This window comes from Maniola hyperantus, chromosome 8, assembly GCF_902806685.2.
Source record: "Maniola hyperantus chromosome 8, iAphHyp1.2, whole genome shotgun sequence".
NCBI lineage: Eukaryota > Metazoa > Arthropoda > Insecta > Lepidoptera > Nymphalidae > Maniola > Maniola hyperantus.
The window spans coordinates 13,479,203-13,505,908 of record NC_048543.1 but is presented as its reverse complement, the minus strand read 5'-3'; the positions used below and the strand labels follow the sequence as shown (position 1 = coordinate 13,505,908).

The 26,706-nt window shown below is 37.4% G+C and overlaps 2 protein-coding genes across 6 annotated transcripts in view; one reads left to right on the top strand and one right to left on the bottom strand.

Moving 5' to 3' along the window:
* fusl (fuseless) overlaps positions 1-15,990 on the top strand; it is a 28,428-nt gene extending 12,438 nt beyond the window's left edge. For all 5 annotated transcript variants that reach the window (XM_069500148.1, XM_034971335.2, XM_069500146.1 and 2 more), the window contains 3 exons: positions 2,373-2,525; positions 12,340-12,523; positions 12,934-15,990. In XM_069500148.1, the coding sequence (XP_069356249.1) occupies positions 2,373-2,525; positions 12,340-12,523; positions 12,934-13,211 (615 nt within the window). In that variant the 3' untranslated portion in view covers positions 13,212-15,990. The remainder of the gene's footprint in view (positions 1-2,372; positions 2,526-12,339; positions 12,524-12,933) is intronic.
* Positions 15,991-19,182: 3,192 nt separating this feature from the next.
* LOC117984694 (acylphosphatase-2) lies at positions 19,183-25,996 on the bottom strand. The gene is made up of 3 exons (XM_034971341.2): positions 25,761-25,996; positions 21,383-21,509; positions 19,183-19,327 (listed from the first exon to the last, which is right to left on the bottom strand). The coding sequence occupies exons 1-3, from the start codon at positions 25,822-25,824 to the stop codon at positions 19,213-19,215; spliced, it is 306 nt and encodes a 101-aa protein (XP_034827232.1). The 5' UTR covers positions 25,825-25,996; the 3' UTR covers positions 19,183-19,212.
* Between the last annotated feature and the right edge of the window lie 710 nt (positions 25,997-26,706).

The following is a 26,706-nucleotide window of genomic DNA, read 5'->3' as shown; positions in this document are numbered from 1 at the left end:
TATCATCTTCACTCCTGTTCCTCACTGTTCAGCAGGAAACGTAATTTCAATTTTTTTTTGGATACCTATCTGTTTTTTATATATTTTTTTATTTATAGGATTAGGGATATCATTTTAAAGCAATAAGCCTTCGTAAATTTCGACATACCTTTTGTACCTTGAAGATTAGTTACCATTTACGCTTGTTCATTAGACAGGAAGGTATTTACAAATCTTATCAATGAATGATATGGCAATATTTGCATTTCCCATTGCTTGTAAGTAGCATAATATTATGGAATTGATTAAAGATGGATTAGGTATAACAGCCTCAATGAACAGCGGTTCATTTGAAATCTTTACATTGCATGCATTTCTGGTTTTGACGTAGCAATAGGTGTAACCGTACAAACTCAGTTATAAAAAGTTAAAGAATATGACAGAAAAAAAAGCAAAAAGAACTCTGAAGGAGTAGTCGGGTTGGTAGGTATTTAGAATGATGCTGTATTTCTTAGTATTTAGAAATATGTAAATATAGAATAATTATTATTATATATATGGTTTAGGATAGAACTCCAGCATACAAACCCAAATTTTCTTTTGTAATTTTGATTTTAAAAAAAATTAAGTAATTTCTGACCCCTGCTACGTGAGTAGTCTTGGGTCGGACTGAACTTTTCGGCCGTACGAATCGACCGTACAAATTTTCAGTCAGAAGCACTCGGGACACTTACCTATAGTTGACTGCGTTTTAATACTGCGAATTTTTCGTAGGTTTAACCTAGATATGGGTGACGTGAAATCAAAGAATAATAGGCCATCCTAGGTAGCCTTACCTAGCGTCAAAGATAGCGTCGAGATGGCAATTCGGGTGGGGACGCCCTGCACACCCGCACAGCCCCCGCGCTAACTCGGTGCGGGATAGCGCGGGTGACGACCGGGTGTGCGGGGCGTCCCCCCACCTCATTGCCATCGTACTATACTGTCGTGAACTGTGGCTATAGTCTCTGCAGCTGGAATTTTAGAGCGTTTTCTCTGCCACTCATGCATTTGCATGCTAGATATGTACTAGAATATGAACGTCGCTTATAGTTATAATTTATTGTAAACATCCTGTGTACTCATATCATCAGCAAATAAAATCTATTCTATTCTATTCTCGTACCTACCTATATGACGTTTTGTCGGTCTCAATTTTTTTTTATTTTATTCGTTATAGGCGCACGCTTGACCTCGATCACACCTGATGGGGAGTGATGATGTGGCCTAAGATGGGACGCGTTTGCCTAGAAGGTGCCTATTCACTCTTGTTTTAAAGATACCCGGATTATAATTGGCAGGAAACACTGATCTAGGAAGAATATTCCAGACCCTAGCCATGCGTATAAGGAATGATGACGCAAAGCGTTTCGTACGCGAAGATGGAATGTTGACGACATAGGGGTGGAAACTCGCCCAGTGTCTTGCGGTACGGTGGTAGAAAGGTGAGGGAGGGACAAGATCGAGCAGCTCCTGAGCACACTCTCCGAAATATATCCTGTAGTCAATGACAGTCACAACGCTCTAAAAATCTGCTATCTCCTTCTAAATGTCGATGTCCATTACTTTCTGCCGCGTACTGTAAATGAGGTTAGTACTCTCGACCCGTTTGTTTGGCAGATAAGCCATTATAGTAATTCGTTGACCTTCGCCGAGTGACGAGTTAGAACAGTGTCACTTATTGGATTATCATAGTTCACTAAGCAGTTTCTTGTACGATATTCAGGTCATGATTCGTAGCAACGTGGATCTGTTGTTTTGTTCAGCTTTTAATATATCACATACTAGCCCGCGACTTCGTTTGCGTGGCTTTACCCGCGGGAACTCTTTGATTTTCTGGGATGAAAAGTAGCCTATATCACTCTCGAAGTCTTTAACTATACCCATGCAAAAACTCACGTCGATCCGTTGCTTTCTTACGACATGATTGAAGGACAAACCTACAAAGAACAAACACTTACGTATTTATAATATGGGTAGGGACTAGCGGATACCCAGCGTGTGCTACTACGCTAAAAACCGTATTTCATTTTCCGCCCGTCTAAAACCATCTTCGCATTATTGCCTTTCTAATAAAACTGGTTTGTGGCACATCGGTTTGATGGTTTCAAAGTCTATGACGGACACAGATAGAAACATTTATTTAAATAGATTTGTGCTTTTACCAATATAGGTAGGTACAGTTCGTGCCAGGTAGAGATGACAATCGGGGTATGAGGCGGGGGGGACATCCCTTACACCCGCACGTCACCCGCCTTGCCGTGGGGGCTGTGTGGGTGTGTGGACGTTTCCTCCCGGATTGCAATCTCGACCTGTCGTAGACTATAGATCATAAGCCTTTCAACTTGTTACAGAGCAGCAGAGAAACGGCGCTGTATATACTGGACTGCGTGTTCTCGGTGACGGTGGTGGGCTCGCTGGTGGTGTTCGTGTGGCGCGGCTCCTGGGCGCTGCTGGACATCTTCCTCTACCCGCACGACCAGGTCAAGTCCTTCTGGACATCACTGGTGAGCACTTTTAAAAATGTAATGCTAAGTGTACCTCCTCCTTGCGTCAAAGTCAAGTCAAAGGCGAATCATTTATTCAAAATAAGTACCAATTGTACACTTTTTAATTGTCAATTGTTGGATTTGTAAGATAATGATATATTGATTATAATCAGCATGTAATCAGCCATATGAGTATCTAAGTAGGTACAGGGTTGTAATAAGTGCTTCTAAAGCGGCCCGAAAAATATAAGTAAAAATAACAGTTTGTTTCAAATTAGTATTCACAATCGTTATTAAATGTTCAAATGTTAAGGTTTATAATAATCAGAAGTTTTTTTTTTAAAAGAATATTTGCCATGTTAAATGACTGATATTCCCCTTTCCTCTCCAACTAAGCGAAAGCTTGTGCTAGGAGTAGGTACGACAATAGTGCAACGGGCGGGGTTTGAACCGTCGACCTTTCGGCTTTCAGTCCACTCCTTTACCCGTAAAGTTAGGAATAGGTACAATTTAGTGCAACGGGTGGGGTATGAACATTGAACCACCGATCTTTCGGAATTCAGTCCACGCTTTTGAGATATTGAGACTCTAAATCGCGGTTGGTTCGATAGTGCATACAACAGTATATAAAAGAGTCCTGTGACCCCATTTTAGGTCAGGACCCCTTTCCGAATGACCTTGTAGATAATAATAAGTCTGAAACATACACCGCGACAAATGCCGCGACATGCTCTTGCGATAGTCGTTGGGCGCTGCTTTGTGACATGCTTCCATTGAAAGACAACACAGAACACAACACAGAAAGCACAGAAACAGCATTAGGTATAGGTAAACCTTTTAACAAACGTCAAAACGCTCGCTTAGTACCTATAGAAATGTGTACGAATTATACAGATGTGACGTCATACACATTTGACGTAATTTGACGTACTTTTTTAGTTAAATCGATAAAATAAAAAATGGTTAGCAAACTTAAACCTAGCAGCAAATATGGTTTTTACGAATTTTGGAAGAATTAATTATATGTAATAACTACTGAAAAATAATTTATTTTTGATTTAGGCATCGTCAGCGAAAAGCTATTTGTTTAACTTTTATGTACCTAATTTAAGGAAAATTAAAGTACTTAGGTATATTACATTATGCTAGCTTATGCTCGCAACTCTGTCCGCGTCGACTACACAAACTTCAAACCACTATTTTAACCCCTTAGGGGTTGAATTTTAAAAATACTTTCTTAACGGATGGTTACGTCATAATAGCTATCTGCATGCCAAATGAGATGGACAAAATTTGCCCCAGGCTGAACTATGCCTATCATGATACTTAATGCCACGACTGAAAAACAAAATGCGACATTTTTTTCTTAAAATAGAAGATGTTTACTATTAAATGGCAGATATTATATCATCTCTGTACATATATTAAATGGCACATATATTATCATCTCTGTTCATTCTGGGGCACGCCTCCATACAATTTTTGTCCATCTCCTTTCAGCTTGATCCGTCCAGTGGTTTGCGATGTGCATTGATAGATCAGTAAGTAAGTCAGTCAGCTTTTGCTTTTATACAGGGTGTAACCAGAACACTAGCAAAAACTTATACTACCTAAACACAATCCAATAACAATAACGATTTGCCTCATTTTGTAGTTTTAGTGATTTTGTATTTTTCAAACCCGCAACGTACAGCGTGCAAAACTGGGGTCAATGCCCCGCCTACAACGCGGCATTGACTCCGAGTGGCTACTTAAGCAACGTTGGTTGACCAGTAGCGTCAGTCAGATGTTTTATTTCCAATATATCGTAAACTTTTACGAATTAATGGGTTTTTTTTAAAAAAAATCGCATTTTTTTGTAGAGTATTATATCAGTAATCATCAGTACTATCACCTATCTTAGTTTTTGCCAGCGTTCTGGTTACACCCTGTATATGCACCGCCCATCACACTAGAAACGTTACGTTACGTTTCGTCGTTCACTGCCAGTTTTATACAATTCCTTGTATTTCTCCTTTATTACACAGGATACTGACGCATTCGCATACGGTGGCGAAACGATTACCGCCTTTATGGCTTTAACGTAAAGCCGTTGATGTTTCGCTGTCGCATGCGAAATGTGAAATTTTAAATCATACGAACAGTAAGTAGGTAAGGTACTTACGACAGCTGTGGAAAACACAGCCGGATACATAGGTGATTCCATAAGAGTTCCGTTTCTTTTGAGTCATCATCAACATCATCATCATGATCAACCATCGTCAACCCATTACTGAGTACGGGTCTCCTCTCATAACCAGAAGGGTTTAGGCTGTAGTCCACTAGTAACAGACTTCATACACGTTCGAGAACATTGTGGACAGTTCTCAGGCATGCAGGTTTCCTCACGATGTTTACCAAGTGATATTTAAAAGCTTATTGCTTGGTTTAACGATATATTTTAATGTAGGTAACGGGTACATACCACGATTTTTATTGCACGGGTCGTGGTCACGACGGGACGGGACGGGACTGGAGTCCCGTCGTGACCACGACCCGTACAATTGGGTTGAAGTATCGACAAATAAAAACATCAAATTATTCGTTGTGTGTACCCGTTATCTACCTTAAAATAAAACAAGTGCTATTTATTAATTGTTTACAACGCACATAACTCTGTAAAGTTAGTACGTGCCCGGGATCGAACCCCCAATCTTCCGAATAGTAGACAACGTCTTAATCACTAGACTATTACCGCTTTTCTTTTAAGTTTGTCATACTAAAAATGGTGAATTTTAGCCAGATCTCAAAAGAGCGAAAGACCGTACGTTTTTTTCAGCATATGGGTCATACATCGTGATTGAGTCAGTGACCACAATTGGCTCTTCCTCTCGCTCCCCGACGTACCGCCGCGCGATTATCGCTTCGTAGCCGACTTTGAAGTTACAAAGTCACTAAGTGGTTTTACCTTCAATTAGCTAATGATTATTTCATTCAACAATCACATATCACGCAAATGGCAAAGTTATAACTTAAAGAGTTTTCTGCTTAAGTTTAAGTAGGTAGGTAACTAGCTATTTTAAAAATATGTGTGTGGTTTTTTTACAAATTTATGTGCACATTGGGGCCGATTCTCTAGTACACAATCTCTAAACTAAACTAAATTAACAGGTCTAAATCTAGTGCTTTCCTTTTCCGCAAGCAACATTATGAAAGGGATAGCAATAGATTTAGACGTGATATTTTAGTTTAGTTTAGAGATTGTGTACAAAGGAATTAGCCACAATGAATAAACTTACTTACATAGTCGGGAGGTAGGTACGTACTACGTAGCCTCTTTAATCTAAAAAAATAATATATAATACTAGGCAGTAGCGACTCGCCGCGTCCCGACTTCGCACGGGTACCTGGCTTATTACAATTTTCGTAGGAATCTCTAAATTTTTTGAAATAAAGCCTATATCAGTCGGGAATAATGTAACTATCTCATATTAAAAAAAAATTTAATAGTAATTAATTAATTACCCTTTTCAATTAAACTATAAAAAATTAGATATTTGGAGCAATCGTGTTTCTGTTTCAGAAGAAAGTTATCCAAAATACGTAAAAAAGACGTCATAACTCATATTGAGACATTAAAGTTATTGTATTTATCTACTAAAAGTATGCGGGAAGTTGCGGGAAAATCCTACATATAGTTTTATTCTACAAGAAATTATTATAATATGAATGACTTACAAGTCCCGCAAATGGCTATTGCGCTGGAACCATGTCTTATTAACATCGAAATAACGACATTTTGACGTCAGCCGAAATAAAAATATACCATCAGTTCAAAACTTCAGTCTAGTGCTGACGTCACTAAAATGGCGGCCACGCGCATTAGCAATTTGCGGGTCTTATAACTAACTCTTAGGTTTTATATGGTTTAACTCATGTCCATTATCATAGTATGACATTGAAAACTCTCCGTGGGATGGACGGACAGCTAGAAATACACGCTTATTAGTGACGGAGCATAACTGGGGCATTTACCCTATTAACCAGATCCTGCTAACGATATAATACTTCTTTAACTCCGCTATATTTAGATTCACGACCAGAAACATGGACTTGAAAATTAATTTGCACAAACGCAGGGTTTTTGTTTCCTTTCCAGGTTTTAAAACCTGTCGGTAAGAAAAAAGATAACAAAAACCGACTTCAATAACCACAAACACTAAAAAGTAAAAAATAATTTAATTTATTACCCAATATACTTATTATGTATACAAGAGTAATATTATGCGGGTATTCGCATCCGCAAATGCGGAACATTCGCATTCATTCAGACATCTACATCCGCATCCGCATACACGGATGTGAACTTCTAATAATCCGCATCCGCGAATGGCAAAATGTTGGCATCCGTAAAAACCCTGGTGTAGACTAGAGTAGATAGTGGTCAAAATTATCTAATTGTTGCATACAACATTGAGAAGGTTTTCATCGAATCTATGTCAGCTGATAAAAATCACGAGTTCAAGGTAAAGTCCAATGTGTATACGTTTTTATACTAAAACGTAGGGTTGCTACAGTAGGCGCCAGAAAATAATGTACATCGGACCTTTAGAAAGAGACTAGCTTATGCTCGCGACTTCGTCCGCGTGGACTACAAAATTTCAAAACCCTATTTCACCCCCTTAGGAGTTGAATTTTCAAAAATCCTTTCTTAGCGGATGCCTACGTCATAATAGCTATCTGCATGCCAAATTTCAGCCCGATCCGTCCAGTAGTTTGAGCTGTGCGTTGATAGATCAGTCAGTCAGTCAGTCATACAGTCAGTCAGTCAGTCAGTCACCTTTTCCTTTTATATATATTTAGAATAGAAAGAAAGCGTTTTTTTTTCTTTATTTATTTAGGGGCTTTTATATTTATATGCATGTCAGCCCCATTATAATCTAATACATGCAATCAATTGTAGAGCGTTGTATCTGTCATTGAGACCGACAAAACGTCACATAGGTATGAGTGACGGAGACAACGTTCTACAAAGCCGAAATCTCATTCTAGGTTGATGTACATTATTTTCTACCACGTAATGTACAGTCTTCTTTTTCTTCGATAAAAAACCACCACATATCACTACACGCAAGCAATTACTGTAATTGATGGTTGCTTGATTTTCCTACATGAGTAGTAGTGGGAAGGCGGACGGCGCATGACATGCTGCAAGTTGTACCATACAGATTTGTCTGTTTGCCGGATTATAGCGAATTAAGCTTCTTATTCCATGTATACCTACTTATCTATCATAGACTTCGGCAACGTAACGCCTGGTTCTATTCATTATAGTACAAATATTTGAGGTACGCGATCGAAAACGAGTCAAAGTTACCACAACTGGTACTAGCCCTATACGGCCTTAATCTGTAATATAAAATCTGTGATAAGTATAAGAATAAGTCACAAAATCACTCCATCACAATAATATGTGATAAAATCAACGTATTATCCTTTATCATTACCTTATCAAGCTATCTGTCTCAATGTCTGTGAACTGATAGGGAGTTACGTTACAATATTACGTCAAAGACCAAATCGGAAGTAACTGCATTTTTCCCGTAATTTCCTGAATACATTACGTAAGTCCAAAAAAGTCCTTGGTGGGAATGAGTACTTATAAATAATAATTTATAACAAAACTAGTTTATGCCCGCGACTTCGTACGCGTGGATTTAAGTAGGTTTTTAAAAATCCCGCGGGAACTCTTTGATTTTACGGAATAAAAAATAGCCTGTGCTTGTCTTAAACTAGGTCCAGGTCTTAAACTATAAGTACCCATGCATAAAATCACGTCGATCCGTTGCGACGTGATTGAAGGACAAACCAACAAACAAACACACTTTCACATTTATGATAGGAGTAGTGATTCCACTATCAATATTAGACACAAGATTATTCTAATAAAACTTGAGTAGTATATGCTCCTGAAAAAAAGTATTGCACAATCGAAGATTATGTACCTAAATGATAAAAGAGCGTGGATTTGACTTGCATATTTTTATTATACCTACATAAAATCTCTGAAAAGAGCAACCGCCGAGTTTCTTGCTGGTTCTTCTCGATAGGAAAAACATTTCGTAAATAGGTATCTACTTGTAAAAGTTTATTTGAATACAAAATATCTTTATCCTGTTCTGTTCTATTCTATTTTATACAAATGGATAAAAGTCTTGTTTACTCCTTGAACGTGTGATGATGATGATGATAACCATATGTATACCCATGCTACAAAATCATAAATGTTCAAATAAACATACCTAAACATAGTCCTTAGTCGATTATACTTATACTGGACAAATTATTGATTGCCATGTCGTGAAAGTTATCAATCACTATTTACATAAGAATAATATACTATTATGTCTGTTAAGTATCTTCATGTCTTGTTAATTTTCTCCGAACCGAAAAACCTATAATAGGTGTGAAAGAAAACAAGTCAATCAATGAATGTGGATCAAACGCAAAACTTCGATCGATAGCCAATCCCCGATCGCAATAGATAAACATGATGAGTTTTATAATTCTAACGGATTCGTCGATCGTCGGCAAGGATTTACATTTTTCAAAATCCCGCGAGTACTCTTTGATTTTCAGGGATAAAAAGTAGCCTATGTGTTAATCCAGAGTATTCCAGAGTATAATCTAGCTCCATGCCAAATTTCATCCAAATCCGTTCAGCCGTTTAAGCGTGATTGAGTAACAAACATCCACACTTTCACATTTATTATACTAGCTGATGCACGCGACTTCGTCCGCGTGGATTTACATTTTTCAGAATTCCGCGGGAACTCTCTGATTTTTCGGGATAAAAAGTAGCCTATGTGTTAATCCAGGGTATAATCTACATATCTCCATTCCAAATTTCAGCCAAATCTGTCCAGTAGTTTTTGCGTGATTGAGTAACAAACATCCAAACATCCACACTTTCACATTTATAATATTATACCTATTAGGATTAGGATTAGGATAATCTAGTAATTCAATGTTACAAAATTTGTACAGACAACTTAATTACAGTAGGTAGGTAGGTACCTACGCGGCAAAAGTGATGAACATCGATCTTTAGAAGGAGACAGCAGATTCGTAGAGCACTATGTCTCGGTCGTTGAGACCGACAAAGCGTCATATGGGTATGAGTGACAGAGACAACGCTGTACAAAGATGAATTGTCATTCTAAAGGCCGATGTTCATCACTTTCGGCCGCTTACTGTACTTTACTTAATTGTTATACCTATACTCTATGCACTCCTTAGTTCGTTGAACTATTTGTTTACGATAATAGTATTTACTGATAATGCATATTGTTGTATGGGTTGAAAGGCGCGGCACTGTGCGGAAATTTTGACGAGAGATTGCTTTAACTGGATGAAAAAGCCTATTTTCCACCTAGAACCAAACCTCGTAGAGCCAGTTTCTTTTTAATGAACTATAGTCGTCGCATTTTAAACTGAGTCGTCGAGTTATCTGTCTGTTTCTCTCGCACTATACCTATTGTACCTACTTATCAAAAACATTCAAGTCTCAGTAACAAGTTAAGTAATAAAATAATGTATGCTTCTATAAATAAATACTAAGTACATTAGTTGTTATTGTTACCGAATTCAGAATAAGTGAAGAAGTGGTAAAAGAACGTATCGGCTCGCAGTGCTGCTGTGTCTTATTGTAAAAATAAATGTATTTCAAAGTCTTAGGGCGTTTGTGCACTCATCCGTATTCAGTTCGTATTCGTGATTCTTCGATTCGATTCGATCGATTCTTCGGCCGTCAGGCGTCATACAAATACGTACCTACATTCGATTTGTATTTTTTCCACGGATCCGTAAAACCACGGATGAGTGCACAAACGTCCTTATAGTTTTATTTACGATGTTTTGATTGCTAGATTAACATAATGTTTAAATTTTTTTAACGACTTTCTATTTTATTTCTAAATTAGGGTTGTCAGGCAGGTCTGATTTAAGCCAGATATGTTTGGCTTTTTACTAGTTTTTTACAATCATGTTCGGCCAAATATATTAAGGTACGTGTCCGGCCTGTCTGGATTTCGTAGGCTTTTTGGCAGCGTAATGCGTTGCATGCAATGCATGCCGAGAGTGCCGATCATTATTTGTTGTTATAATTAGTTATAGCGGCAATAAATTACATACTCTGTGAAAATTTCAACTCCTGTGAGTGTGAATATTAAGGTTTCTCCTGCTTTTAGGGAAAAATGTCCAGTCTAATATTATAGCGCCGAGACTTTTGTATTTTGGTACCATTTCTATTATAATTAACAGTTCTGTGTCTATTTATTTACAGTTATTTATGTCGCCTGGTCTTTTCCACTCCTCTGCAAACATAATAGATATATTTAAATTGACAAACAAATCTCTCTAAGCCTCCAATTAAGGTTTTAAGTTTAACGACAATAATTATATTATAGTCTCAATCTTCATCCGCGTGCAGGTGTATCTTTACACACTGATAAGAGAATAATAGTGTTTATATAAAGATCAACCGAGGCGCCGTTAAAGTATTTACAGATGTGGCAATAAGTCGCAGCAAAGTGCTCCAAAACTGTTTCAATTCAAAAACGAACTATTTTTTTCAGAAACTATGAAAAAGTAAGTTATGAAAACAAATACAAGTGTACAATGCATTCTCATAGACGGCTATTCTATACGAACACAGAGAGTTCAGGCACATGAGCATCGTCTTTTAAACCTTTCCAAAAATGAAAATTCAACCTCTAAGGGGGTAAAATAGGGGTTTGAAATTTGTGCAGTTCACCCGGACGAAGTCGCGATTATAAGCTACTACACGACTATTAGTAATGAGCTAAGTCACGTCGAAATTCTTCGGACACGTACCTACGAAGCGATTTGCTTCCTCGTTTCTAATTCGAACTCCTAAAATATGGATTATGAAACGCCCTTCCGACGTCTGTTTTCTCCTCCACTTTTAATATACTTAGATAGGTAACTTCAAGTCAAGAGTGAAGTGCGCTCTATCTACGGCTGCATCATCACTTGCCACCAGCCAGTCTGATTGCAGCAAGCGCTAGCTATAAAAAAATCCGATCAGTGAATTGACAATGGGCATTTCGGTAGATCGTCAGAGCACAGTTAGTCGCGATTACTCTGTTTAATATCTACTTACACATTTAGTATAAGATTAGTCTATTTGTTCATTGCTGTCATATTAAAATATTAGGGTGAGACACGTAATTGGTGGTATTATAACATTTTGTGTAATAAGTATAACTTGTTTGTTTGGGAACTTCTGTTATCATTTGTCAAACAAATTAGAGGTATGTGATTAAAAGAGGTCAACCGAACTTAAAGACCTTGTTTAAAAAACTCACATAAGTATACTTAATTAGATAACTTATTGATATAATATAAGTGCGTATTAGCACAGAATATATATAATATAACTACTTAGCTGATGCCCGAGACTTCATTCGCGTAGATTCAGCTCTTTAAAAATCCCGTGAGAAGTCATTGATTTTCCGGGGCAAAAAGTAGCCTATGTAACTCTCCATTCTTCTTTAATTACCTCTACCCATGCAAAAAATCACGTTGCGACGTTATTGAAGGACAAACAAACAAACAAGCAACACACACTTTCACATCCATACTAATATTATAAATGCGAAAGACACACGTCTGTCTGTCTGTCTGCTAGCCTTTCAAGGCCCATCCGTTCAACCGATTTTAATGAAACCGCCATCGCCACGATGTTTTCCTTCACCGTTAAAGCAAGTGAAATTTAATGTATAAATCGCACATAACTCAGTAAGTACATAAAGGACTCTTTATTCACCAGGTAGTGGGCTACTCTCTGGTGATACTGACGTTCGCTGCGCAAGCGCCGGTGCGGTGGGCGGTGGCCAAGTTGCAGGGCGCGCCGAGGCTTCTGCTGGCTGACGTCTACCACCTCATCTCGTTCTTTGCTACCGTCAACGTGTGGCGAGGAATATGGGGCTTGCTGGATGTGTATTTCTTCCCAGGTAATTCTTTTTTAAATATCTTTATTTATTTTTACAGGGCTTTTATACAATATGTTAACATAGATTAACTTAATTAGCAATTAATTATATCAGGCTAGAGCTCTAAGCTTTATTGTAATATTTTCAAAAAAAAAATTATTAATAAAATCAAATTGTTTAATTAATATTCTATCTATCTTAAGTAACTTAAAAAAAATTATGTATTACCTAATGTAATTTCACAAGATACAATCAGTTTGAATCTATGGTTTTAAATTCGTCTCTTACCGAGAAGAACCAGCAAGATAATATTTACTCAGCGGTTGCTCTTCACAAAAAACCTAGAGAAATCTGGAAGAACACTCAATTCAGAAAATACATTATTTCAAAATTTAAATTTTAGCATTCATTCTGGGTACTTTTGTTAATAGATTCGCCCAAACTCAGCAACTGGAGTTCACACATCGCCAGCCTAGTGCTGCTCATTCTTCTCAACTGCTCCAACTCTATCCTAGTTCGAGGTGTCTACATCGACGCGGAGGAGCCCGCGGGTGACTGCGTGGAGTTCCCTTGTCACTACCTGAGGCTATTCTTCCAAAAGGAACGGGTCAAGAACCGACGCAAAACTCTAGAAACAACTTCTGCCGCCAATGCGAGGAAAGTGGAGGAAGCGAGTGTGCCCTTACAGATTCCTGAGGAAAAAGTATAGTAGGCATTTTCTATAGTATAAGTAACCACAAATCGGCACATAATATTGTTAGAATACGTGTTATTTCCGTCGGTTCACGTACGGCGTTCGAGTGGAATGGTCCTGACGTAGGACCGACCTGCCTGGCAGCGTCAGCCAGTGCTTCTGTAAGTAGGTACATTATTTTGAAAAACGTGCAGTATCTACTGTAGAGCGTAGGTACTTTTTCTTGCGATATTAGTACTTACCTTGTTTCGATATTAGTCTTCTTCTTTGAAATATCGTCTAGCGCCTACTAATAGGTATTCATGGTTTATCGAATGTTTATTTTGATTTTGAACTAAACCTGACCTAGGTTCAGTATGAGTTTGATGACTCTTAAGTTTTTCAAGTTTAATGCCTGACTTAATAAAATATTTAAAAATCTGAATGAAAAAAGAAAAAATGAAAACATCAAAATCAGAAAAAGTTATAATTTGTGCATAGGTATATAATATTAGGTAATTGCTGTCTACAATATTTTTAATATTATAGGTACAGTACCTATCTCTTTCATATTTTAAGAAATGAAATAAATACGGACCTAAATATGAGTAATATGGTACCTACTTCTTATTTGTAACTTGTAAATATTACATGGTTATAGTGCCGATTTGATAATAAAGACTACTTATTTAGTGTACAGTTGTTAAGTTGAGTATTTGTTGTAAGTTAAATTTAGTGAACGATTTTCCAATGCTTTATCAAAAATGTTGATACAGTGCGACACGACAAGGTTATCTTGACGCGTGGCGAAAATCGGAACTAACGTTGCCGGCAAGTGTCCCCTTTGTTCTTGTTGTCTAAGCCTTTGTTCTCCAACAGCGCCCCCCTGTCAATGTCATTCAAGTGCCAAGAGAGCGTTGTCGCACTGTAATATTGTGTTGATTTCTTTGGACAGAATGTGGTTTTACTCATTTTAATTTCTTAGCGCGAAATTGTTAGATACTGTTTTATTTTTTATATGTCTTATTATTTGGTTATCAGTATTCATGTTAATTATTATTTGATATTCTTTTTATTTAGGTATTCATTTATTTAAATCACGTGTAGGTATTTATTACGTTTTTTTTTTGGATGTCTATGATAATAATTTAACATGTTTAATGTAATTGACGAATAATATTGTAAATGTAAATATTATTTAGCATTTATGAGCTTCTGTAAATTTAAATCACTTAATTGTAATAATTTGTATAATATTTTGTGATTTCAACACGGGGACAAAAAATACGTAGGACCAAAACATATCAATGTCAATTAGTAATAATAATTATTAATTATATTTTATGAATGCATTGAAACTTAGTATAGATGGGGACAACGTAAAGAATTCAGGAATTCCTTTTATTTTAAGTACCTAACCGTTATAAGTCCTGATTTAACGCTAGTCGTAACAATAATTACATACCTAACTAGGTATCTAAATAACATTATTATAACTTAACAAATTCGGAGCACAACTAGCAAGTCACAATTTTCCAATATAACTTAATTTATTACTACTATGTAACTACAATTTTCGTACATGAAAAATAAAAATAAAATAAATAAATATAATTTTTATTGTGATAAATACGTAGGTAGGTACTTATATATCGAAATTCTCCAATAAAAATTGTATCTATTTTGGTTATGTAAGTACATACATACTAACCTATTTGTATGAAATATTTTTGTAAAATGTATCTTTTTATTCATCATGTTTCTGATAGCACATGAACTCTATAAAAGAATGTGGATATACCTAAGTTTAAAGGTTTGACAAGCTTTAAAATTTCACAAAGGGAGGCTACCGTAATAGTGATAATATTACAACATATAATACATTAAACTTGAATTAATTAAACGCGAAGACATACCTAAACCATTAAAAATGTGGCACGCGCGTTAATACGTGTACAGGGACAGCGGATTACCGGAAATTTTCTTCAGCTTTTTGTCCGTATCTAAGTTTCCCACAACTTCCTCCTAAAACTAAATATACCTAGAATTGTAAAACCTACACACCTATACACAACATTAAAATTTAGGTTTTAGAGTTCTTGATCTCAAAACGCTTACTTTGTTTACTAAATTATAGAAAGAAGCTACATGTAAAAAAGTTTCTAGGCCCAGCAATTTGAGCTATACCTACGTTGATATGTCAGTCAATCAGTTTCTCCATAATATTGCCGTCTATTAACTTAAAAGCCGTTGAGTGCAAACAATATTTTTAGGTGGTCAAAAACCATGGTCCTACGTGGCATTATTTTTTTGAAAATTCCCACGTTTTTTGGCGATAGCACAAAAATTTTTGCTCTTAAAGGACGGTAGCATAGAATAGATAGATGGTTCGCGACCGCGACTCTTGCACGAGAATTACTAATTTATGTGATAAAATTAAATTAAAAACCCCCGGACACAAAAACCCTCTAAAAACAAAAAATACTAAATCAAATTTGGTTCATTCGTTTAGGAGCTACGATGCCACAGACTGTTACACAAACACATAGATACACACGTCAAACTTATAACACCCCTATTTTTTGGGTCGGGGGTTAAAAATTAAAATAAACAATCCTCTTGTGTTTGTTTTTGGATTTCTCCGCAAATAATACTAAATGCTAACCGCTCCCTTTTTCAACATTCGTGACGCGTTCATTAATATTGTAAAATGACGTAAGCCACACTTCGAACACATGTACAAAATGTAATAATAAGTTTATGTACATAGATCTATCTGTCTAGATAAATTGCATCAATAAATCTATTCCTTTATTTATCGATTTTTATTATCAACGAAACCTATTGTATTCCATGATTCATCCATCCATCAGTCGAGTTTCCATCATTTCCCGGAGGCGCAAATATACCTAAGTAGAGGTAAGTCACGCAAATTGCTAATGCGCGTGGCCGCCATTTTAGGGACGTCAGCACTGGACGAAGTTTCGAGCTGATGGTATATTTTTATTTCGGCTTACGTCAAAATGACATCATTTCGATGTTAATGAGACACGGTTCCAGCGCAATATCAATTTGCGGGACTTATACTGTGGTGTATCTTAATTCTTAACGTGAAACTAGATGATCATAATTATTTATACTTATGCCTGAAAGTTCTTAAGGCTTAATATTCTCAAAGGTGTATGAAGTCTACCAATCTTCTTTCTGAGAGGAGACCCGTTTTCAGTAGTGAGCCGGCATTGGGTTGAGATGATGATGATGATGAAAAAGAAGAATTTCAATTGTTATCCTGTTTTTGAAAAGATTGACTCATAATCTAAATACATATAAAAGAAAAAGGTGACTGACTGACTGACTGACTGACTGACAGATCTATCAACGCACAGTTCAAACTACTGGACGGATCGGGCTGAAAGTTGGCATGCAGCTATATAGCTATTATGACGTAGACATCCGCTAAGAAAGGATTTTTGAAAATTCGAAGTTTGTGTAGTCCGTGCGTACGAAGTCGCGTGAATAAGCTAGTTATGGATAAAAATCAAATAACAATAATTTGTAGGAAGTATGAAATCACCTAGTCATTAATTACAATCAGGTAAGTAGATAGATAGGTACGACTGATTAAGGAATTTCCCTTTCAATTATAATGTCTATATCTATTTCTTTAAAGCCCCCTCAATAAATTAAAGAATATTATTAAAATTACCAATACCTACCCATATTAATTGAGTCTGTTTTTAATCTTAGTGCAAATATTCTTATTAGGTATTAACTTATCTCGGATTAACTTCTTAATTAAGTAGGTACCTACTTACTTAATAGAGCAAGATCCCACTGCCGCCACGACCTTCCTTGTTTTCTGAGAAACAAAATGTATGGGATAGAGTAATGTAAATGTGTACTATTAACGTACGCATATCTTCTAGCTTATATCTATTTTAAAAAAATACTCACTTTTATTAAAGTCTGATTTGATGACTTTCATGTATGTTTTACAGAATATTGTTAATAATTAATATTCATAATTCAATACAGCCAAAAACTTCTCGTCGGCAGTAATTTCGCTTTAAAGCTCGCAAAAAATAAAATAGCTTTACCTTACTTATAATCTACCGACATGGACGAGACTTGCCACGGAGAGATCACAGTGGATCAGGATGGAGGAGGCCTACACCCAAAGATGGGTACCCAAAATATAAATACAACCAATCTATAATCTGAGTCCTACATTTTACATAACAATACTCAGGAAATATACATGGAAATCAGCACTCAGACATTAAGTAAAGTGAGTAATGTTTATGCGTACATTAATTGTACACACTAGCACAACTATATCCACACATTTTGTTTCTCAGAAAATAAGGAACGTCTGGCGGCAGTGGGATCTTGGACCATAATTATTTATTACTACGATCGTATGATTTATATGAAGGTTACATGAAAAACGTTATAAAAAGCTTAACTTTTTATGTAACTACTAGCTTATGCTCACGACTTCGTCCGCATGGACTAAACAAACTTCAAACCCTTATTTCACCCCCTTAGGGGTTGAATTTTCAAAAAACCTTTCTTAGCGGAAGCCTACATCATTATAGCTACCTGCTTGCCAAATTTCAGCCCGATCCGTCCAGTAGTTTGAGCTGTGCGTTGATAGATCAGTCAGTCAGTCAGTCAGTCACCTTTTCTTGACTTCGCCGTACTGAGTCGCTAATTTAAAACGAGACAGATTTATGTGAGAGATATAGCTCTGTCTGACTCTGAGTACGGCCGAGAGCGACTTGTTTAGTCGCTTAGTCGGTAAGAAACGGGCAGATGGGCAGGTCATATTCAAAGGTGCCAGGATGAAAGGTGGGCTAAAACCGTGACAAACTGGTATCCTTTGAATTGAAAACGAAGACCTGGAAGGCCATTACAAAGATGGGATGATGACATCGCAAAAATTGCAAGTAAGACATGGAGTAGGTATTCTAGCTATAGAGATAGATGCATAAGGAGAGGAATGGAGGAGGCTTACACCGCCGCAGGCAGTCCTTACATATAAACAAAATAGATACCTACACAAATAAGTAACAAGCATGTTTTATTATAAGGAAAAATATTATAACTGCTATAAAGACAAAAATAAGATTTAGAAAAATAAACTAGATTTAAGCATAGTCAGAATAGTGGCATAGAATTAAGAATTAAAGGAATCAAAATAAAGCTTTTATTATTATTTACTAGCTTATTCCCGCGACTTCGTCCGCGTGGACTACTCAAATTTCAAACCTCTATTTAACACCCTTAGGCGTTGAATTTTAGAAAATCCTTTCTTAGCGGATGCCCACGTCATAATAGCTATCTGCATGCCAAATTTCAGCCTGATCCTTCCAGTAGTTTGAGCTGTACGTTGATAGATCAGTCAGTCAGTCAGTCACCTTTTCCTTTTATACCTAAGTATATTAAGATTAAGATTATTATATTATTACTCTCAAATAAACTCAGAAACCTCGTTTCGCTCGATCAAAAACGAGAACCGGGACATTGATTGTAAAAACAAGGAAAGGGCATTCATCGTCATCATCATCATCATCAACCAATAGACGTCCACTGCTGGACATAGGTCTCTTGTACCACTTCCACACGCCACGGTCTTGCGCCGCCTGGATCCAGCGGCTCCCTGCGACTCGTCTGATGTCGTCCGTCCACCTGGTGGGGGGTCTTCCAACGCTGCGTCTTCCGGTGCGAGGTCGCCATTCCAGCACCTTGGGACCCCAGCGTCTATCGGTTGTACGGACTATGTGCCCTGCCCATTGCCACTTCAGCTTCGCAACCCGTTGAGCTATGTCGGTTACTCTAGTTCTCCTACGGATCTCCTCATTTCTGATTTGATCACGTAGAGAAACTCCAAGCATAGATCTCTCCATCGCCCGCTGAGTGACTCTGAGCTTTCTTATGAGGCGCATTGTTAGCGACCATGTCTCGGATCCAAAATCGGAAAGGGCATTAAATAAATTAAATTATATTATTTACCAAATTTTATTTTTGAAAATGATTAGAATCTTATGCTAAAGTTGTTGTAATCAAGCCGCGACAGGTACTGCCAGTTGGTGAGGTCACACTTCTCAATCTTACACCCGGGGGAACCTTCCGTGCTTAGCCAGTTGATCCTGCGAACAAATAAGGTTGTTATAGTCATATTCTGTCAGTTTTCTACTATACTTGCGATCAGTGAAAAAGAACTTGACTATAGATAATACCGATTCACTGAGACGCGGACGCGTCGTGCTCGTGTAGAGTGACAGAGAATACAACCTCAAGAGTACACATGTATAAGGTTTCGCATGAAAACAAAAAATCTTTATTGTGATGGGCGTGGGCCGACTTTTATGATAAGCAACTGCCTAAGCTTGGCGATCGGAGGTGTCCGGCTATTAGGCATCTATAGGTGGTGTTTTGTGCGGTAGGGTGACAGATTTTTTATCGCACTGTCGTAAGATACTGTTTTGTTGTATAGAAGCAGCCGTTATTTTGCGGAAATCCATGATACACAATGAACCAAAAGCTTAATTTGCTATAATCCGCTGGCTGGAACCGATCAAATCTAGGTTTAAATGGTATAGGTATACAATTTTTTCCCCGGAATTTAAGCTAACTCCATACCAACTTTTATGAAAATCGGTTGAACGGTTCGGCCGTGAAAAGCTAGCATACAGACAGATAGACATACACACTTTTACATTTATAATATTAATAATAATAATAAATAATAAAAAAGCTTTTATTATTCCTTACCATGCACATACATTTTGAATACTTAGTTTTTAATTTTATCTTATTATTAACATTATATTATTACAATTAGTTTTAATTTTTTTCTTATTATTATAAATTATTTATTTATTTAAGTATGTAGTTATTTACAATTTGCAGGTGCTACCTGGCTTGGACCCACTCACCAAATCTCTTAAATATTTTACATATATTTATAATATTAGTATGGATTATTGTTTCTCGCAATCGAAATGAAAAGCAGAGTGTACCTGTAACTCGGTCATAAAACCCATTTTATCCTCGACTTAAATATCTGCCCTCGCCTCCGACTCGGGTCTCAGATGAAATGGTTTGTTTATGCCCTTGTTGTACAATCTACTATATTTACACTATCACATTTTGTTCACCGTGTCTGGCGTTGACAGGTAATTAATGAGTGAAGGAAATATAGGTATCAATAGAGTTGGAACTGATCCAAGGCGCTCAAGGTTTAGGGTTCGCCTTTCATTTTCTATTAATTTTTATATCATCAGGTACTCCAACAATGAAATCTGTTCGAGGTTTTTCTTATAAATCGAAGGTCCCGGGTTCGATTTTCAATCCCTGGAAACAGTTATCTGGTTTATCTGGCAAGAGACTGAGGCTTCCAGTAGCAGCCTCGAGTTTGGATATTTGGCAGTGTTATCAACGCCAGATTTCTCTCCGATCATGTCGGATTGCCATCCTTATGAGAGAAAGGGAATATATATGTATAATATACCTACCTGTGTTTGCGCATACACTTATGTACTACAATATCTCTTGCATAGAGCTAATCTCCGTTAGGATTCCGAAATTCAATCAGCAGAACACCTCAACTCCCAAAATCTCAACAACAAGCTCCAGGGAGGTCGTCAAAGAGTATACTAGTGGTCAAAATAAATAACTTTTTTTTAAATAGAAAATCTATGTACATAAAAATAAACCGCCGAAATGTATGTACCGCACCATGTACCCGCATAATTCCGAACGACATAATTATGTTTTGTTGTGTTTGTTATTGTTAGGACAAGTTTTGTATAAAAGACAAGTTTCGGAAAATTCACGGGAAAGACAGTTACCGCGGGTCGCATACGTAGTCGCGGGCAGAAAAAATGATTTGCCGAAATGTACGTACGTGCATAACGTCCGAACGACTGCACCAAATCAAAATATATAAATGGAAAAGGTGACTGACTGACTGATCTATCAACGCACAGCTCAAACTACTGGACGGGTCGGGCTGAAAGGCATGCAGATAGCTATTATGACGTAGGCATCCGTTAAGAAAGGATTGTTGAAAATTCGACCCCTAAGGGGGTGAAATAGCGTTTTGAAATTTGTGTAGTCCACGCGGACGAAGTCGCGAGCATAAGCTAGTTTGTTATAAGTCCCGCAAATTGCTAATGCGATTCTCAGATAAGATAACTTACATAACATCAATGTGCGGCTTACATCCCTGCACCTTGCCGTAGATGGTGCCTCTCTTGGTATTCTTCACCCAGCCGCAGATGCCGAGACTCTCCGCCAGGTCCTTGCAGTACTTTGTGAAGAAACAGCCTGGAAGAACGACATAGATTTTATTGGGTGCTTCATTATTTGTCATTAAGCATATCTACTTGACTTTTTTAGGGTTCCGTACCTCAAAAGGAAAAACGGAACCCTTATAGGATCACTTTGTTGTCTGTCTGTCTGTCTGTCAAGAAACCTACAGGGTACTTCCCGTTGACCTAGAATCATGAAATTTGGCAGGTAGGTGGGTCTTATAGCTGGTTTTAGGGGAAAAAATCTGAAAACCGTGAATTTAGGGTTAGATCACGCAAAAAAAAATTAAAATGTGGTCATGAACTAATAATTAGTATTTTCAATATTCGAAGTAGGATAACTATATCAAGTGGGGTATCATATGAAAGGGCTTTACCTGTGCATTCTAAAACAGATTTTATTTATTTTTATGCATAATAGTTTTTGAAAACTAACTATCGTGAAAAATGTCGAAAAAATACGACTGTAGTACAGAACCCTCAGTGTGCGAGCCTGACTCGCACTTGGCCGGTTTTTTTTTACTTATACTTTTTTACTTATAGACTAGCGCACGGCTGCAATCAGACCTGGTGGAAAGTGTTGATGCAGCCTAAGAAGAAGCGCGCTTGTCTAGAAGATGCCTATTCACTCTTGACTTGAAGGTGAAGGTAGGTACTCAATTAGATCGTATGTACACTTTATCTAGGTAGGTACCTATGTATCTAAATTTTAGATTTCACAATAGAGTAGGAGGTGTAGTGTTAGGGCGCCCTCCCTAGCATGAATGACCCTCATGATGAAGAGGGTGACGGGAATTAGTGTCATTAGGTAATTTCTTTGTCCAACAGTGGACTTATACAGACTAAAGAAGCCGATTAAGTGGGTATATTAATATGTATTATTAGAGTACAACTTTACTTTTTAAACTTATCTTGTTAATTAAAATGTTTTATTGGCTACCTATAGCTGTGATAGCCTAGTGGTTAGGACGTCCGCCTTCTAATCCGAGGCCGGGGGTTCGATCCCGCGGGAGTTTTAAGTAATTAAATATCACTTGCTTTAACGGTGAAGGAAAACATCGTGAGAAAACCTGCATGCCAGAGAGTTCTCCATAATGTTCTCAAAGGTGTGTGAAGTCTACCAATCCGCACATGGCCAGCGTGGTAGACTATGGCCAAACCCTTCTCACTCTGAGAGGAAACCCATGATCTGTAGTGAGCCGGCGATGGGTTGATCATGATGATGATTGGCTACCTTCTTAAACTCTAGTAAGTACTAGCGAATTAAAAGAATTACGTTACTAAAGTTCTTTGATAAAGCATGTCCGGTTTAGGAATATATGCGGTATGAGTCATGGTCTAAATAAAACTGCCTAATAGATACATGATAAGACGCAGGCGCATCTTGTTATCAGTATAGACTATAGAGTGATAAGACAATTTTAAATTGAGCTACCGGGTTGTCTAATATTGATTGCTTTGATCTGATTTATTTTCATTGTCATCGATTTCGGTTTTCAGATAGATTAACTAATTATATGTGCTATAATACTAACCTACCTGCCAAATTTCATGATTCTAGGTCACAGAATTCAACTCCTAGAGTATGCATATACAAGGTTTTGCATCAAACAAAATCGTAAAATGTTGGCGGGGGACAGGGGAGAATGCGTTGTGATTGGTGGACTTAAAAGTCACGTAATTAAAACAATGTGCGGAGTGAGGGTACCGACTTTAATGCCAAGCCTTATGTGCTTAAGCTTGGCGAGCGGGGGTGTTCGGCTATTAGCCGTCTATTAGGTGGTGGTCTGTGTTCTAGGTCAACGAGAAGTACCCTATAGGTTTCTTGACAGACACAACGGACAGACAACAAAGTGATCCTATAAGCCTTAAGCCGGCACTGCGTAATCCATTACATGGCTCGCTACGCTCGGGCACTATACACAGTGCAATATAATCTTTCTTCTCTCGTGATCGAAGACTCGTGATTTGAGTAGGTAAGACACGAGCCATCATTTCAGCCTGCGGACGTTCACTGCTGAACACAGGCCTTCGCCAAAGAGTAGGTACCGCTACACTCAGAGGTGTTTTAGGCTAAATAGGTATAGTGCATGCAATATTAGCTGGCGTATTTCCACTTGAAACCGTCATTAGCAATAACAATAGGATTACATTCGACATGCCATGGAAACAATAGGGCCCTAGACAAAATACTCATAGAGCCCATTCATTTTTAAAGGAGCCGGTTCAACCTTATATATTTTGTTGCAAACCAACCAGTGTTGACTGTTGATACTTTTGAATTCACCCGCTACGACTTAATCCTATTGTTATTGCTAATGACGGTGTCATGTGGAAACACGCCAGTGAATATTGAATGCACTATACTATTGCCCCGCGGGGTGGCAGGTTGCGTGCTCCGTGGGGCAACACAAGCCGCTTTGGGAGTAAGTATAATATTATATCGAACCACACCATCTAAAAGCCGGACGTGTCTACACTTGATTTGAAACAGTCTGATTATAATTAGATATCGACTAGATGTAGGTCGATGTCATTGATTTTGGGAGCTGACCCAAAAACCGGAGCGATGGGCTTAGTTAGAGTTATTATTTATCGTGGGACATCGTAACACCTTTGCTAATTACTTTATAAATAGTTAAATAGACCTTTGGCATTTGTGTATCAATCTACTAATACTTTTTTTCAATAACAACTACCTAGGTCACTGTTCTGAGACCTAGGTACAATGTCACGATAGTAATACGGTATTTGACAACTAGTCAAATCAGTAACTTTTTATCAAACGTCAAAATGCGCACTTAGTATGCGTTATTCTGTGAAATAGCGGGAATGTGACTTCACATTATAATGTCGTACTTTTTTAGTTTAATCGATAATTTAAAATGGTAAACTAACAAAGGACGTGGATTTTACGTATTTTGGAAGACTCTCTATTTAATAATCACTGAGAAATAATTTATTTTAGATATAGACAAATACCCAACAATGTAGATACCTACTAGTTCTACTATAACTGAATATATAAGGCCAACCTGGAAGGTGTGAAAAAGCGGTAATACCTAGTCTAGTGGTTAAAACTTAAAAAAGAGGCTGACCTCTTATTTGTGAAATTGTTGAGGGATCGATCGGTGGCTAGCCACCGGTGGTAATCCCGGAGTTAAGTAGACGCGTTTCCTTCCTTTTCCGAACAAGGCGGCAACTGTTTAAAAATTCAGCGCGCGTTTTTCAGTTTGCAAAATTTTGTACGATATCCTAGCTAAAGACTGAGCAAGCAGACAGAGTGAAGTGTAGTCGAGCCTTTTTAATAACTACCAAATCTCAGATTTGACATACCGTTTGAAATTGGAATATACAGGTGAGATTGCAGTCAAGGGCTAATATAACTTGTACAGTTCTTGCAATTCACGAAGGCGAGTAAAACTTTACTTGTGGATACGTCGTTTACATGGGCATTCCATAAGTGTGCGTGCATGTCGGACCAATCAGACGTGAGCAAGCGCTCGCAACGGCAAACGCACACATTTACTTTTCCTTACTTATACCGATACGGCTTAAACACAAGCATGAGCCACTCTCGCCCTCGTGAAATGCAAGAACTGTAATGGATTGAGTATACAGGTACTAGTAGGTGTACCTGCCTACTTTTTCATTTTATCTTAATAACAAAGTAGAACAAAATACATATAATTATTTATCTTCATAGAATCTTAATTTATGTCTAATAAATAAGCGGTATCCTTTTATCAAATTATCTAAGTTAATACCTACCAACAAATACTTAATTAATTATTATCTTTATTAGATAATTTTATCTTTTATCGCTTATTATTGTGCATCATCGTATCTATTTTGTTTTTGTGCCACACCTACTTGGTGGATAGGTACATTCGCCAGTTATGAACATCTAAAATATTTTTTATTTTCTACCCTACCTTAAAAAAGTAATTTGTGTCAAAAAAATAGAGACGTCAAACTTAAAGTACATAATAATATGGCAACACACCATGCCGGAATAAAAACCCCAATTTTTTTTTGTAAAAAAATCTATAGATAAATAGATTATTTTATTGATTTTAATTATTTATTACTACCTACCTCTTAGCAAAAAAAGCAGCGATAGCTTAGTGGTTAACTGACTTCGGCCTCCTATTCGGGGGTCGGAGGTTCGATCCCGGACACATACATCTAATTTTTCGGAGTCGGAGGAGTGTATTAATCATTGAATTAGAGATTGTTATAACTTGAAATAAAACTAAAGTACTACCTTGAACTTGTCCAAAAACTTCAAATTCGACTGCGACTAGGGTATTCGGATCTTCAGCACCCATTTCGAATAGTTAACTTTTGCACTTTTGCACTCGAAATAACAAAAATAATCAAATTAATAAAATATATAATAAATACATTAAAAAATTTGCAATACGTTTAACTTTTTACAAAAAAATATGTTATGTATTTATTTATGTATCTAGTATGTGCTAGTATGTGTACTAAATAGCTCGGTAACAGTTTTGGTACTGCCGCCCGCCCCAGTGCCAATCCTGCTGCCCGCCCTAGATATTTATGTACACGCTTATGTAGTTATAAATCGTAAATACATTAGTCGAATGATAACCAATGGTCATAAACTACATTGAATCGATCTGTGTATCGAAATTATATTCGACCTGGAGTGGGCAGGTAGGTAGGTATACCTAACGTAATTTCTAAATTGAGTTAGTAAATATTCCTAATTGTAATATTTTAGCCACTTAGAAAGTACGTTAGTGCCAATTTCTTATAAGTTTCTTAGAAATCCCTAAGAAATTCTCACTAGCAGCCTGGGGAGGAAGCTGGCGGTGTTGCACCCCCGTGCCTCGGTGAGTACGCAAAGCCGTCGCTCCTGCTCCTAATCTCTCTCCGGTTGTGTTGGATTGCCGTCCCATCGGAAGGTGAAGGAATAGAGAGTGCACCCGTGTGATAAGAGATATTCGAGTGCGCTAATGCATTATGCCGCTGAAACGTGGACACAGACAGTTAGCCTTGTCCACAAGTTCAAAGTCGCTCAGCATGTTATGGAGCGGGCTGTGTTGGATGTCTCTTTGAGGAATCTGCTAAGATAAGATTTTTGAAAATTCGACTACTAAGGGGATAAAATGGGGGTTTGAAAATTTGTGTAGCCCACACGGACGAAGTCACTGGCATTAGCTACTTAGTTTTACAGGGTGTAA

Excerpts from the sequence above, each read along its gene's own strand:
- LOC117984694 (XM_034971341.2), bottom strand. The coding sequence starts at position 25,824 with ATGGGTGCTGAAGATCCGAATACCCTAGTCGCAGTCGAATTTGAAGTT. Across the intron at positions 21,510-25,760 it reads AGTTTTTGGACAAGTTCAAG|GCTGTTTCTTCACAAAGTAC; the intron begins GTAGTACTTTAG and ends TCGTTCTTCCAG. Across the intron at positions 19,328-21,382 it reads AAGCCGCACATTGATGTTAT|GATCAACTGGCTAAGCACGG; the intron begins GTAAGTTATCTT and ends ATTTGTTCGCAG.